This window comes from Eutrigla gurnardus, assembly GCF_963514095.1.
Source record: "Eutrigla gurnardus genome assembly, chromosome: 1".
NCBI lineage: Eukaryota > Metazoa > Chordata > Actinopteri > Perciformes > Triglidae > Eutrigla > Eutrigla gurnardus.
The window spans coordinates 9,019,133-9,035,221 of NC_139915.1; the positions used below are offsets into that span (position 1 = coordinate 9,019,133).

Sequence of the window (16,089 nt, forward strand, 5' to 3'; positions counted from 1 at the left end):
TTTTGGGATTTTTTTACATGGAAGACCTTTTTTGTTGTTTACAAGAGTGGGAATACATTGCAAATGCCAAGGACTTTGCTTCTGCCCTATTAAATCAAAGTCTTATCTTTGTGACGGACACTCTAAACTCCTTTTTCTGTTTTTTTTTGTTTTTTTTTACTGAAGTCATTGCATGCATTAAAAACGTTTTATTAATAAGCAAACTGAGCAAAATACTGATGCTTAAGCAATATTAGTAACCATGCACATATAGATCTGACATACTGTACACATGCTTCCATTAATGAGGTCTCTTGTACATAACGTAGTTTAACTGTTGCCATTTGTACCGAGGAAACATAATTCCTCATCTTTAGATGAAATCAGTTCTGTTTGTGCAGCCAGGAAATTTTTCTCATGAAAAAGCAAATTGAATGTAATTTTATTTTATTAAAGGTGATGCTTCCTGTCATTTGTCAATTGCAGTACTTTAGTCAATGTAGGTGTCACTCAGGTGATGCAGCTGTTTAATGTTTTTTTTTTTTTCTATTTGCAAAGGTTATGATGTTTAGCACCTGGATGTCTTAAGTGCATCATCATTATGCACTGCTTTCCTTTACAGTGCAGATATAACATGTTGAGTATATTCAGCAAGAAATACATAAATGGCCGATCGATTGTTGACCTTCTGAATATTCCGTCGTTTAGTAGCACAAAGACGGGCCGTCCTCTGCCGTAATCAACGCCGTGAGAAGAAAGGGCAAGTGGTAACAACGTTGGTGCTCGCTGCAGACCGACTGGTGTTTTTCAGAGGTAAGGGGGTGTGTCTGTGTCCCATACGGGTATCTGCCTTGAAGAGACCGAGCAGAGGCGGGAAATGGCGCCCGGTAACACAACGATGTGTCGTTTCGGAGACGGCCCTTGAGTAGATATACAGGAAAAAGTCGGATCAGATCACGAAAACGAGCAGTGGCACCGTTGTGATGGTTAATCGGTCTTGAATCGTTATCGCCAGACACCGCGGATCACTGTAAAGTAAGTCTAACGTTAATCGACCCGCGTCCGTTCATTTGTCTTCATTTAGCGTGCGGTTTTGTTATGTTGGCTAGCGACGGGATAAATATTTTCCTTCCATGTCTGTGCACATCTGTTTGCCCGAAGTAGTATTTCAAGAAGGCTAAGTATGGTTAACGCTAAGCTAGTGTTGCTAAGCTAAGTTAACGTAAATAGCTACGGGCAGCTAAACATGGCCTACCACGGACCTGGCTAATTCCTGGTCGACTCGACAGCTCCAGTTGTTTTTGGCTCCCTCCTTTTTAACTAAGCTATTCAATAAATACTCACTAGAATATACCTCATTAAATAGTTCCTGTCAACATTTTTTAAAACGATAACAGTTAAATTGATGTAAACGGGCGTCACGGTTAGTCAGTTTTCATTGAGGCTAACGTCCAAATTGGCATTCCACAACTGAACTTTGCTAACACTAGGTTTACGTTAGCTACTTTTGGCTAACTCCGTCGTTTCATATGCTTCCAATGGGTGTCGAGCCTGACATGTTCGTGTACCGTTACCACAATGGATGATTGAGATCCCATCAACTGCATTGTTGGTTAAAGATAACGCCAAAGGGATCAATGGATAATTTGAATAGCGTTACTGTGTTGGCTAGCATTCCCGTTAGCTGTTTTGATTAACGAGTTTCAGTCCCAAATAATGCAAATATTAACCCTGCAAGTAATTCGAGCAGACAGTCGAGTCAAACCGCTCAGCAAACTTAACGCAAGGTAGCCAACTCGTATTCCTCACTTTGGTACAACGTTTTAACGTTATTTGGCTCAGTTTGCGACGCTGCAGTGGCTTGCTAACGCCTATTTGGGCTCGCCTTGTTGAAATGCTACCGTTACCGAGTGCCGGGTTGTATTAACCGGGTAATGTTGACGTGCTATGGGTGCCACTTGTAAAGTCTGACAGTGTTCAAATAAGCTGTACTTATACGATACAATGTTGCACACCGTCGCAACCATCGATAACATACGACCTATTTTAAGTTAAGTCCGTTTAGGTAGCGTTAGCTTAATTGAACTAGCTGCTACATTAGCTGCGAGGCTGATCGCGATTATTTCATGCAACTGTTATGAACGTTGATTTTGGGCAGGACTGGGGAAATGGAGCTAATGTGTGATACGTTGTTTGTTTTTTTTTAAATTATGGTATATACTTTAGCCCCTTCCCGAGCCAGTGATCCAGAGTTAGCTTCGCATATCGCCCGGGCTGCTGAAGAAGCGAGGCCCTGCTGGTTTCGCCGCTGTTTCCACGGCGAGAGTTTGCTAGCTCGCTCATACAGTCTCGGTGGCATGCATGTTCCTATTTCCCGCTCACTTGCTCGTCCCTAGCTATGTGCGTGATCCTCGGTTAGTGCGTGATTTCCTCGAGAGGTGGCCATTTAGCCATCACGGTAATGTCGCCATGCAAACCGTGCCGATATTTAATCATAGAGGAAATAAAAACGGGCACTTAATTTGAATTGTATGTGATTAAAAACGGGGGAAATCCTTGTCTGTTGTACATACTGACGTGTGTAATGTATAGCAAGAAAAGAAAGCAGGAAATACGAACATGACTTTCAGTTCAATTTACATGCTTAATGTAGGTGTTTTCAGAAACTATCTTTATAAAATATATATATACATGATGAGATTGCAGGGGCTTCTTAGGATAGTCAGACATCTGTCAGGTTTTACAAATGATATTTCAGAGATGTATATTGTCACAGGATTATAAATAATTAAAGCTTGGACTGTTGATGCGTCAGTTAATGTAAGGGGGGGGGGGGGGGGGGGGCATGTGTTGAAACGCATTCAAACATCACATTAGCAAAGACAAGCAGTGGTCACAAGGAGACCATTAGCAATACAGATTTAGGACAACCTGTGGGATATTATTGCTCAACCACACTTAATAGTGCAGCTTGAAATATCCATGATGGTTCCTCTGACTCATTCAACAAACACATGGTTTATGTTTGCCTTTTTTAATATTACATGAGGGGGAGCAAGTAGATATTTAGTAGAGTATTAGACAATGAATGTTTTCAAATGTGTTGTATGGCATTAACTTCCCGCCAAGTTAAAATACTCTGGGAAGGGGAATATCATGTCTACACACTCAATTTATTGTCGTTGCCTGGCAAAAGAAAACACATAACAATAAGCAATTTTACCCAAATTTACCCAAAAAGCTAAGTTGTACCCACAATTTTGGACAAATGTCACTTTTTGGGTAAAAGTCTGATCTTTTAAAAAAGCAGTAACACGTTAAAGTTTTTAAAATTTTCAGATTGAGCAAAGCTCAGTGGTAGTGGCTTAATCAGCTTTGTAACTCTCACAAGTACACATACTTCATATGTTCTGAAATTATCTTGGAAAATCTGAAATTTTAATTGGATTTATCCTTTTCAATTTGAGTTGTATTATAAAATCTCACCGAGTTAGATCCTTTGGTATAGCTGACGTTTTTCAACGTCGTACCCCCTAATCAGGTGATGTTTTATCTGGGGGCTATGTTGGCTGCTATAATATCAGTGAGTGTATCCATCTCAAAGTAGTGTGCCGATATTCATGTAAATTACATTTCTGGCTTGTCCCATTTTTCCTGCCTTGTCCCACTTTTCCTGCCTGCCTGTTACTTTTAATGTTGCCATGCACTCTGCAGCTGTTAAAAGTGCCCATTGGTGCGTTTGTGCACCGGTGATTTAGCAACAGCACATATACATCTGGTGTGTTTATAGATACAGTACACCCCTGGGTAAATGTAAAGCAGATGTAGTGAGGGACATTTACATTATGTGAGATTTACAGTATGTATTGGGAGGGTGCTATTGTGGGTTCCTTACTGGTTGTGGATATGTCCAGACACATTTTCAACCAGCTGCTGTTACCTAAGCAGCAAGGGGCTGGTGTGCTTGACTCGCAGACAATTCATGTTCACTGTGAATAGTTTTAACAATGTTCCCCATGCATACACTCATGACAACGCTGACCCATTAAATCCATCAACTTAAGAGAATAAGTATATTTTCCTCAGATTGTGTACATTTAAAAGATCTTTGTCCATGTTTACAATTTTTCAATTACTGTATTTTGTTGTCACAACTCTGATCTTGTATGTACATAGGTTATAATGAGTGTGTGTATATGGTCTTTTTTTTCTCTTTTTCTTTTTTTTTATTATTACAAATGGAAGTGAAGCCAGCTGTGGCTGCTGTGATGAACTGTGATGTAAGTGAAATGGGATCTTGAATGCATCCAGATGTTAGCAGAAAATGTACCAGCGTTACCTTAGTACAGAAAGATACACGCCACAGATTTAACGCAAAGTTGAGACTGAAAACAACCTGTTTGTCCACCTTAACGAGTATTTGCTTAAATGTGTTTTCTTAACTGAACTGTCATATTGATTTCCTTGTATCTGATATTTCTTTTCTTTTTAACAGCCGTACATGTGACTGCGAAAACAATGAGGCTGAGAATGCGTAAGGCGTCTCAGCAGCCGAACCCCAGTCTGGCAAGCCGCCCATCCCGTACCAAGCGGAGGCATTCAGAAGTAGAAGAGGACACGCCTACTAGTGGAGGGAGGGGCTTGTTCTCCACCATCAAGAAATTTATCAGAGGAAATGCTGTTAAGGTAACTACTTTATTAATTGCATCAAATGATCCTGCTTTTTGATTGACTTCAAAGCAAATAAGAGTACAGTGCTCATCCTGGGAGCATTGAAATGTTGTCCTCGGTTTGTTTTAGTTTAACAGTGCTACGTCAGCTTTGTGCTTTGGGGCACTTCTCTGTTTTAACATTGTGTTCAGCACTGCTCTCCAGGTCGCTGAGTTAAACACAGCGTTTCTCGGTGGAGAGTGTCATGTTTCACAAGAAATGTCTGGAAGAATGCAGCAGCTTGTCTGAGAACTCGGATTCAGTTCTAATTTTAGCTTCTGGCTCACAGAGTTGGTGTGCAGGAAAAGGAGGCAGTAACATGTGGAAAAGTCAACTCTCTTATAAGAGGCTTTTCCTCTGGATATAGACGGGGGGCTTTTGATGTTTTTACATTATATTGTCATGTCATGGTCCTGTCTGGGCCATGGTTTCCTCAGTAAGTCCTAATTTAAAACTTAAAGTATATTGCATATATTGCAGTTTGCTTGATACAAGGGATTTAAACAATATATTAAGATAGGCAAGAAAACTGAATGCAAAATTATATAAGATTTCCGCTATTTTTATTTTTGTCAATGTCATGGCCTCTATTGCAGTATATGATAACTGTGATCTGGTGGGTTTAACACCGCAAGTGAGTCTGGGGGCCGTTGTTGTTGCTAGCTTCGGCTAACCCCCTTTACTTAAATCAGCAAGTGACAAATAAGTACATCAATACATGGGAACTTGAAGAGTTGTGGCCTTTATTCGCCACCATACTCATCATCACACGTGCACTCGCTCTCTCTCTCGCTGACTCACTCACTCACTCACTCCTGGCACCAGGCACCCACTAACGTTACACTAGGCTTGCAGGACACTGACAAAATCCCTGAAAGAATATGCCAGGCAGACATACGGCTTACAACCTCACTCCTAAACCAACTGGCGTGGTGGAGACTTACTGGGGAAAGTGTTTGCATATGTCCATGACAATGTAAACAGCATGGCTTCAAACTCTCTCAGAAGGATGACCTGGGGACTCGGTTACGCCTACACTGCAGCTGGTGATAAATGATGGGTTTAACCTGTCTGTGCTTTGGCTTATCGTTGCAGCTGTTCACCCCAACCACAGCACCCCCGCACACAAGGTAGGGGCTCTAACGGGGCTCCAGAATGCGACCAAAATGGTAGCATATGCAGTCCTTTTTTTTGTGAGAGTTAAGATTTCACCTGGGGCCTGTTTCAGGAAGCAAGTGTAACAAACTGAGTCAAAACCTGAACTCTAGGTTGACCAACTCTGAGCTGTCAAACTCAGAGTTTTCGGTTTCAGAAAAGCGGTTTTTAATTAGTTCAATCAACTCTGAGTATGTAAACTCTGAGTTACGCGCGTGACTGCCGACTCTACAAAGTTACAAATCAATGGAGCTCCAATATTACGTTTCACCATGGCAACCGGGAGAGCGTTATTAGATATAACTGAGTTTTTATGTAGAAAATGAGCTCATCCTGAGAAAGCGGAGCAATGTTACTGCAGCAAAGTAGAGAGAGTTCGCGTGGCAGACATCTACGACCCGACTTAATGCTTATAACTGAATGAAACAGTCGATTGATCTACAGGTTATCAGTCTTTATGTTCAACTTCCTAGAGCAACTCCTATGGTGCAGGCGACAGGGGTTCGACTCCCGTAGTTCACAAAGTAGCGCATTAATCAAATAATCATTTTCATATGGGTGTTATCCCCCAGGCACAAAAAGAAAGTGGATTCAGTTATAAATTAAGCATAAGAATATTGCGCAAATACGTAGACTAAGGCATATGATTTTAAGGATGTTTCACATATTAAACAGTAAATATAAGCATCTATTCTGCAAAGAATCTGTTCGCGGATTACGTCCGCGATGTAAAATGTTTAAAATGTCGGAGAATATTGTTTAGATATGTGATCGGTAGGAAAGGTAATCAAAATTTTCTCCCGACGCAAAGCTGCTAGAATCACTTTTATTTCCATATCGATTAGGTTGATGAGGGAAGGATGACACATTTTTTCAGAGTTGGTTCAGATTCCAGAAAAGGGCGGAGACATGTAGGGAGAAACTCACGGTTTGTTGAAGCAAACCTGCTAGCGAGCAGGTTAGGTTCACGGAGTATGTTGCCCGGGTAACTGACTCAGATTTATGCTGAACTGGCTTTGTGAAACCGAAAAACCAGAGTTTCCCTCATCTCAGGGTTAACTAACTCAAGGTTTTCACTAAACCTGCTTTCGAAACGGCCCCTGGTCGCATTCATGTGCACATTGATTATTATTGGTGCCCCCCGGTCAGAGCAGAAACACTAGCTACCATCTTTTTTTATCAAAAGTCGAACAACTGTAGCGCCCTGGTTTTGCGTGGCCGCATTTGTGCACAGTGAGCAGAAATGCTCCCTCATAAGGATGTTTTTCCGCTTGAATTGTGTGCGTGAATGATGTGCATGCACCTGGTTTTTATGCGTGCAGCTTGAGACTTTAAAAAAAAAATGAGCGTGTACAAAGTGTGTGAAGCATGTGTTGGCCTGAAACGTGGAGAACTTATATACAAATAAAATACAAAACAACCCATTTTAGCTGTTAAGTTTAAGTGATCTATTATTTTAGAGATTGGGGGATTTTCACTGATGGCAGGGAGAGACCCACTCAGCCAGTGACATGTGGAAGAAGTACTAAAATTACTCCAGTAAAAGTACTAATACCATGTTTTAAAAAATCACTTTGTAACTAAGTAAAAGTCCTGTGTTTAAATGGTTTCTGAAGTAAAAGTATTTTAATACATAATCAAGAGAATATACTTGAAGGTAAACGTACTCACTATGCAACCAGTTGGGATCTATTGTATATTGTAATATTAGATTGATGAGGTTACATGTAAGATGCAGTTTAATGTCGTAACCGACGGTGGTTGATCTCATTTTCAACCTGAGACTGCCCTGGCTTTTTTTATATTTTTTATTTTTTTATTATTTATTATTAAAAGTATTTTGCTGCATGATGTCTTGTCTCCTTTTTAAGGTGCAGAAGGAGAGCCCAGCCAAGAAGACACGCCTCCACTGTGATGTGGACAATAACCTCATCACCTCTACAACCCCAAACACCAACTCCACCCGCAGGACTATCAGCAGGGTTGGCAGAAGAGGCTCCCTCAATGGACGTGAGTGGCACTCAAAGAAAAACACTTGTCCCCTGTCTTTATTTTCCACTTGTCTCTCTAACTCTCTCAAACCTGTTGCTTCTCTCCTGCAGAGGCAACCAATCATGACAGGAGTAAGGAGAAGCCCAATGGCAGTCTGGAGGAGACGACTGCTGTTGATGTCCCCACCAGCCCTCCCAGAACCACGCTTCTTGGGACAATCTTTTCTCCAGTTTTCAATTTCTTCTCACCAGCTAAAAATGGTAAGCAGACCCTGAGGGAGCCCGTTTGACTCATGGCATCACGCTTACACCTGCAGTATATCTGTATACAAAATATTTTTATGATAGTATTGATGTCTGTCTTTTGTAGAGCTGGGTATCGTTACCGACCAATGGGATCGTGATGGCTTTGGTGTCACTTATGTCAGGATAGTACTCGGCTAAAATCCCTCTTTGAATTTGTTGTCTAGCCTCTGCTGGATCAGACTCCCCAGACCAGGCAATGGAGGCTGAGGAGATAGTCAAGCAGATGGACATTGAGCAAGCTGTTGAGACGCCCACCAGCACAATCGCATCCACACAGGAACTGTGTGTCAACACTAACTTCTACTCTAGTGTATCGGCGCTGCCACCTATGCGACCTCCCCATATCCCAGAGATTTCTCCCACTGCAAGGGAGGGAGAGCTCTGTGCTGATGCTGACCTTCCACCCCTAACAGGTACATATCACATGGTTCTTTTGAATTAATAACTTTTAATTCAGGTTGAAGTCATTATCTTTATATTTTGTGTTCATGTGTCTCAACTTGTTCTTTTTAACATTTTGTTCATGTTTTGGTCCAAGCTCCAGGTTCCAGTCCAGTTATGGCATATGTGGACGCTCCACCCACTGCAGTACCACCAGAGGCAACCTATGAGGAAGACTGGGAAGTCTTTGACCCGTGAGTAAAACACAATCATAAAATGCGTAGCCAGACTCCATTAGACAGAATCTAAAATCCCAATTTTTTTTCTTCTTCTTTTTGAAATGGGATAGTGAGATACCATAACCAAGCATGAGGGACAAGCAAGGGATGTGACAAAGTTACTGCGTTGTTATGAGACATTTGATTTGACCAAGTCAATACTAAAGTTAAGGCAAATTATATCCAGACCACTAACCTGAACCCCAAACCTACAGCATTGCAACAAAGCCAGCAGCAGAACTGACCACGTTTGACTTGACAAAGTATTCTACTTTGGTTTGACTGTTGTGATTTGAATTGCATTTGACGTTGAGTATGTGTGATGTTCTTATTTGTAGGTATTTCTTCATCAAGCATGTTCCTCCACTGACAGAAGAGCAGCTCACTCGTAAGCCAGCCTTGCCATTGAAGACGCGCAGCACGCCTGAATTCTCTCTAGTCCTAGACCTGGTCAGTTATAGCATACAACAGCAAATGTTTTGTTTGTTTATTTATTATTGAAGCGCTGTTGAATTTTAAAGAGGTCATATATTGAAAATAGTTTTCTCTCTTGTGTTGATTAGGATGAAACGTTGGTTCACTGCAGTTTAAATGAGCTGGAGGACGCAGCACTTACCTTTCCTGTCCTCTTTCAAGATGTCATTTACCAGGTAGGTGCAGTTTTCACGTGAATGTTTCCCTCGTTTTTTATGTCACGTTGCCACTAGAGGGGGATAAAGTGTCATTTGTCAAAATCCTCACTGTAAGGAATGTGATCTTCAGTAAATGGACAAACTTGTCATACAGTTAGAGAGCTGTAAATTCAATAGACAAACCAAAAATAATACTATTTTGTTAAAACCTATGTTGACCTGCAGTTTGTATTATCTGTGTTGATCATAAACCTTAGCTTACCTGTGGTCTGTTGTCATGTGTAGGTGTATGTGCGCTTGAGGCCGTTCTTTAGAGAGTTTCTGGAACGCATGTCTCAAATCTATGAGGTAAATATAACACGATTACTCCTCAATAAATCTCAGTAATGCATCATATTTTTAAATATTAATAATTTTCTTTTCTTTTCTTAGATCATCCTTTTTACAGCCTCTAAAAAGGTTTATGCAGACAAACTGCTTAACATCTTGGATCCTAAAAAGCAGCTAGTGAGGTACGGTGTGTTTTTGTATTTGTCTGTTATAGTTGCACAACAAGCTCAAAGCTGATGCCTTCCTTAATGGAAAGAGGTCAAGCTCAAAAAGCTGTGTGCAGCACTGTTGACATGTGCTGCTGTTGAGGTGTCAATGTTGTAGTTTTCCTGAATTATTGATTGCTCTGACCTCGTCATTGATTTTTTTTTTTTCTCCTCCCTCTTTCCTTTCAATCCCTACTGTAACTGTAGACACAGGTTGTTTCGTGAGCATTGTGTCTGTGTCCAGGGAAACTACATCAAGGACCTCAACATCTTGGGCAGAGATCTGTCCAAGACCATCATCATTGACAATTCACCACAAGCCTTTGCATATCAGGTGAACAACTTACCGAAGTATAACAGTTGGGGGTTTGTGTTGTCGGGTTCAAGATTCAGTCTTCAATATTAGAGAGGGAATTCCCATTTAATGGTTTTAGATTTTCCTAAACAAATAACTTACCCGGAGAGGTTGGAAGGAGATTAGATTTATAAATTGTTATGTTTCTTCTTAAATACCCCTGGAGCCACCATCAGCAGAGTACAGTACATCAACACTTCTATGCCACTGAAGGTATACTCCATGTATACAGATACTGCTTTTGCTTTGTAATGATTGCAACAGGAATCCCTACGGAGATTGACCTTCACGTTAATGTAAACAAAAGAAGTCTCTTTCCTTCACACCAGACCCCGTTGAGAGGAAAAAGATTATTTTACAATGTCGTAAAACACAATTAATTTGAACTTGATGAATATGAAAAAAAACCTACCAATCATTCGTCTTTTTACTTATTAAACAATTACCAACTCTGGTTTGGTTGGGGAAAAAAACACATTATTTATTATTATTAATTAGGTGTGAAAATGTAAGTTTGGCTATCAGGCAAGTAAATCTCTCTTAATACTATATTACATAAAAGTAATAATTTCTTCTGACATGTGGTGTAGTGAGCATCACTTTTGGAGAAACTTGTTATATAAGTATTTTTTTTTATTATTATTATTATATCAGTGAGAGAGGCACACTGAAAAATACCTTGAAGTACACGGACATTACTCATGTGATTATTATTATTAACATGTTTTCCCCCCCGACAGTTGTCCAATGGGATTCCCATAGAGAGCTGGTTCATGGACAAAAATGACAATGAGCTGCTGAAACTGGTGCCCTTCCTGGAAAAGTTGGTTGAGATGGTAAGATGTCTTACTGTTCAATAGATATTGTCAGACATGTTACAACAGCTACACTGATGAGGGATGGGTATGAAACCTTGTATTAAACAAGCATCGGCGCTAAATATCTGAAGAGTGGAGTATCGATACGCGCCGATGTTATCTGCTCTTTCATATAGGCTTTATTATTATTTTTGTAATTTATCATCACAGCCTGGTATCTATCCTTCTGCATTGGGGGCTAAACATAAACATGTGTGATACTTCAATATGCTCTGTCTGCAGTTCCATCCGTCGTAACTTTGATAAAACGTAACGGCTGGCAAGACAAACCAGCTCCTTCTCTCTCTGCCAGCAGTGAATGATAACGGAGGGAGGAGGATATAGGACAGGAGGAATGACCGATGTCTTGTGCTTTTCTATATTATTTTTTCCAACTGAGATATTCAGTTATGAATAAGAAAAAGGCCAGATAAGAGTGTTAAAGTGCGAAATAACACAAACAATGACAAGTAAAGAGTCCTAATGATACCCATCCCTGAATCAGAGTAATATTTTACTCTTCCTGTGAATCTACGTTGTTATGTCTTATGTCTTTAATCTTCTTTCGTGTTTCTCCCCCTGCTCGTCAGAACGAGGATGTGCGGCCACATGTTCAGGAGAGGTTCCGTCTTCACGACCTGTTGCCCCCTGACTGAATCTGACTGCAGTCTCTCAGAACGGGACAACGTGAAAGACTGAAAACAACATGCGTGTAAAAAGCCCCTCTTTGGATTACAAACTACAACATTGCCATTACTGTTAAAATTTTAGCCTTTTTTTTTTTGTTTTTTTGTTTCTAAAGCCACCGTTGCTTTTTAAAAAACAAAACTTGAAAAGAAAAACATTTTTAAAGATCTGTGTGAAAATTTTCTAAATGTATAGATGAAATTACACACGCTACGAACAAGCCCAGGTAAACGCCTCTTTTTGACTGACTTTCCAGCTGTGGAGCCGGCTCTCTCCTCCACACTAAATTCTGAAGTCTTGGTGCTGGTTTAGTGGATATAAAAATGCCACCTGGTAAAGAGGAACTCCACCCCGACTGAGTCCCTGAACCTAAACCAACCCCTGGTGCTCACGCTGTTGGCGCTGACGAATAACCACACTCTGTGGCTACAGACCCTTTTCAGCAGGAATGACTGGCCTGTAAATCAGCCTGTGCATGTGTGTTTGTTGACTCCCAGCCACACACACATACACACATACTGATTTGGTGTTGGGCAAACCTACAATCTGTAGCCTTTAAAATCATATGCATTCCTTCGTAGCTGAGTCGAGTTTCTATTGTTGGTTGCAGTTTTTTTTTTCTGGTAAAACTGGTGTTTTCATTGTTTTAAATAAATAGCGTTTCAAAATGTTTTACTTCTGTTTGTAAGATATGATGTTTTAAAAGGGGTCGTGTAAGTTTTTATCATAAGCCTTTTTCCTAGGAGAACATGGGTGCGTATTAATGATGACAGTCCACTGCATAGTCAAACAGGATGGAAGTGTACCAGGACTTTGAGTATAGTTAGTTCTCGTTCTAACAAATTGAGATTGTAATTGACATGGCTCCACTGTGGACACAACATGGCTCCTTAAAAATCCTTGAAATGTTAGGATTAAGAATCTCCTTACCTGTAAATCTGACATATTGTAAAGGTTTGAGGGCATTCATTTTCAAAGTGATATCTGCCGATGTTGACCGTTCTTTCATAATAGTATTTGATTTGTCTATAATCAGTATTGTCTTTTTACTCCTAATCAAGTATTCTGGCTAAAATCCAAGCTCTCTCTCCTTTAGTTGTGTAATGTGATGGCTATATCAGTAGCATTATGACTAATGTAGCACATCTCTGCCAGTGTGTCATGAAGTCTACCCATGGTAGACCTCTATGGACGGACCCTGTACCAGCCATATCTGGCACCAGCAACATACTGTTTTAACGGTCGGCTTCACTGACCGCTCCTCTACCTGTTTCATATTTTTTACTTTGTACTTTTATGCTTTTGTTGGTTTTTGTTTTTTAATGTTTAGTGCAGTTTAAAGCAATGTGTTTTAAGAATGGTAACTATTTGAATGTGTTTCTGCCCGACATAAACCTGGACACTCGAGCCAAACTGACATTTTACTCTGTTGTTTCAACTTAATTTATTTAACATTGAGACAAACGGTAGGCAGAAATGCAGATGTTTCGTTGGCCTCCTTACAAGCCTGAACCAGGTAAAGACGGAAAGCCTGACTGTCTTCGGTCGTTGCTCCAAACCCTCGAGAGTTGACTTGAATCTCTGTGACAATTTGGCATGTGTTGTTGAACCTTTTTCATTTCTTGTTAAGTTTGAAGCAAAGTGCATTTTATGTTGAAGCAAATGTGAGTATTTGGATTTGTCTAAGTTGCCTGTACAGTGCCATATGATACCCCTCCTTATCATTCTTGCCCCCCAAAATACTTAGATGGAAAGAGACAATCAGACTTAAAAATCTGCAGATATTGAACCCTGGAGACACGCAGCCTTCCCCCTATTTTTTCCGGTGTGCTGTAAGTGTTGTGTTCTGTGATTCCATTGAGATTTCCCCCTCCACTCCCCCTAGAAGTCCATTTGCCAGGTGGTTCCTGCTGCTCACTTGATGCAGGTTCTGCTCAGAGATGGTGTCCATCTGCTCAGCGTCCACCTGTCTTTGCCTAGTCTCCACCAGAAGTTAGAAGCTCTCCACAAATTAGTTTGTATCCAAGAAAAATTGTTACAAGGCACAATGGTGATTGCTCAGACACACATGTCCAGACTATGAATGTAAATTGTACATGGAGTGGTGGCTCAAGTGTCTTTCCCAATTCATTGTTTTGTTCTCTCCTCGTCAACAACAGAGAGAAATGAGGGGTGACAGCTTGTATCTGCCATTCAACTGTTGTTGAGGAGGTAGGACCAATGTGCATGGAAGGGGAAACATCAGGTCCCACCATGGTAGCCCCTCCCCCCCTACCTCCCCTACCCCCATGACCTCTCACCATCCTGACTGCCATCTTTCAGTATGCAAGCCTCACCTGGAGTGTGCCATGTCCACTCAGTGTGGTTATCGGTCATGGCTTGTTCCTGAAGGATCGGTGGGAGGCGTTTGATACTTCTCATCCAGCTCATTTTTATGTGCATTACCAGTTTATTGTACACAGAGTGTCGTACAATACATGCAGCTTCATGTTTAAAAAAATCCTTAAAGTAAGGAAAATCTTTTGTATTTTTGATTTCAAAAGGCATGTCATATCTACTTTTTAAATGTATTAATGAAGATTTAACTTTACATCAGATGGAGTGGTTTGTTTCTTTTTCTTACAAGTATCTGTATGTTTAGTTTAGCGCAATGTCACTGAACTGTTAAACTTAGCATGTAGAGAATACCGCTTGCTTTGTGGGAAAGTCCTGAATTAAATTTTAATCATGGCACTTTTTCTGCAGAAAAGAGCAATCGTGTTAATGATTTTTTCCCCCCACAATATCCGTTAAGCCATTTTACTTGTAAGAATTGCTATTTGTGCTTAAGATGTATTTAAAATGCTCTTTGGTAGCCATCAGGCTATATGCTATTGTAAAGTGTATATACAGTTACATTGAATTTCTGAAACAAAGTTTTAAAGTTAAAAACCTGCATGCCCGTTGTTTTTATTTCTCTCGACTGTCTGAGGATGTGGGACAATTCGTTCGGAGAAAAGAGGAATGTTTTAGTGAAGCTACAGATGCAGTGATTGTGATTTTTTTCCCCAATCTTTGCCTAAAAAAATAGGGACATTTCACTCATGGATTGAGTTTCATTGAAAGAAAGTCACTTTCAATTGCAATTATCCGAGTTAAGTATTTTAATTTAATTTAATTTAATATTTTCAATTATATTTGCCAGTAATGGATGTAGTAGCTATTTAAGTTGAGTCTATTCTCCTTCAGATGCTTGTAGATTGCCTGTTAACTTTTAGCAACAACTCTTTCCTTAAAATTAATTAATTTAAAATTAGATTTTAAGAGGACAAGTCATGGATTGTATTTTAATGGGGTTCTCTGTGGCTTAGAGGAATAAAAACCTTAGTTAATCGGTCATTTAAAAGGCATTAGCACAATTTTATATTTATTAAAGGCATAAAGGTTACTTGTTAAAACTTGAACCATTCAAATAATGTAGGAACCATTATAAAAATGACAAACCTTGTGATAATTGTTATCTTCATTTAAACTGATTAACATATGCCATTTAAAGGGGTCAATGTTGGGGAAGATGATGATGTTTGGATGGCCTCCAAGTAAATAAACGCTGTTTGACCAAATGAACATCGCAGCACTATCGGGCTGCATGTGGGGGTTGTAAGTAGTCCGGTTTGCAGCAGATGTCTTGTAAATCCTCCAGCAGTCAGTCTGGTGTCTTCTGGCTCCTCTGGCAGGTCTCGGGTTTCAGACACAGGAGTTAATCAACACACTCCATTAATTATTCAGCACCGATGGCAGGGCTTGTTGCCCAAATCCCTTCTGCGTTTCACAGCCCTTGTTTCGCACCTACTTTTTCCCTTTACTGGTGTGCCTAATTACGCTGCTTTCAGAGCAGGTGTAGAGTTGCGGAGGTGAGGAGAGAAGAGCAGAGGGGCATGTGAGAGTGATCTTCACTTCAGGCCTGCTGAGCAAAGATGAAGTCTGAAGGATGAGCTACGTTTGTTGAATGCCAACTCAGTTAACCAACATGAAGAAGCCTGTCCTCAGCCCGGTTCTCCTGCCTCAGCTCAACATCTCCACTACAACAGGATAAAACGGACTGAACTGGTTCTTATTATCTGGAGTAGCTGCCTGCTTGACTGAGGACACTGACGATGTGGTCGACAGCAGCTGCATGCATGGTGTGCATCCTGTTTGGTAAGTACAAAATAAACAGCTTTCAGGCTGTTGTCTAAATATT

General features: G+C 40.4%; 1 protein-coding gene across 1 annotated transcript; it reads left to right on the plus strand.

Annotated features, from left to right (window-relative positions):
• Positions 1-828: 828 nt before the first annotated feature.
• Positions 829-14,618, plus strand: ctdspl2b (CTD (carboxy-terminal domain, RNA polymerase II, polypeptide A) small phosphatase like 2b). Its single transcript, XM_084009165.1, has 13 exons — positions 829-1,014; positions 4,475-4,665; positions 7,716-7,854; positions 7,947-8,096; positions 8,306-8,554; positions 8,680-8,776; positions 9,139-9,250; positions 9,364-9,450; positions 9,718-9,780; positions 9,865-9,944; positions 10,176-10,302; positions 11,064-11,159; positions 11,771-14,618. Exons 2-13 carry the CDS (start codon positions 4,498-4,500, stop codon positions 11,834-11,836), a joined length of 1,434 nt encoding a protein of 477 aa, XP_083865291.1. The 5' UTR covers positions 829-1,014; positions 4,475-4,497; the 3' UTR covers positions 11,837-14,618.
• The last annotated feature ends 1,471 nt before the right edge of the window (positions 14,619-16,089 follow it).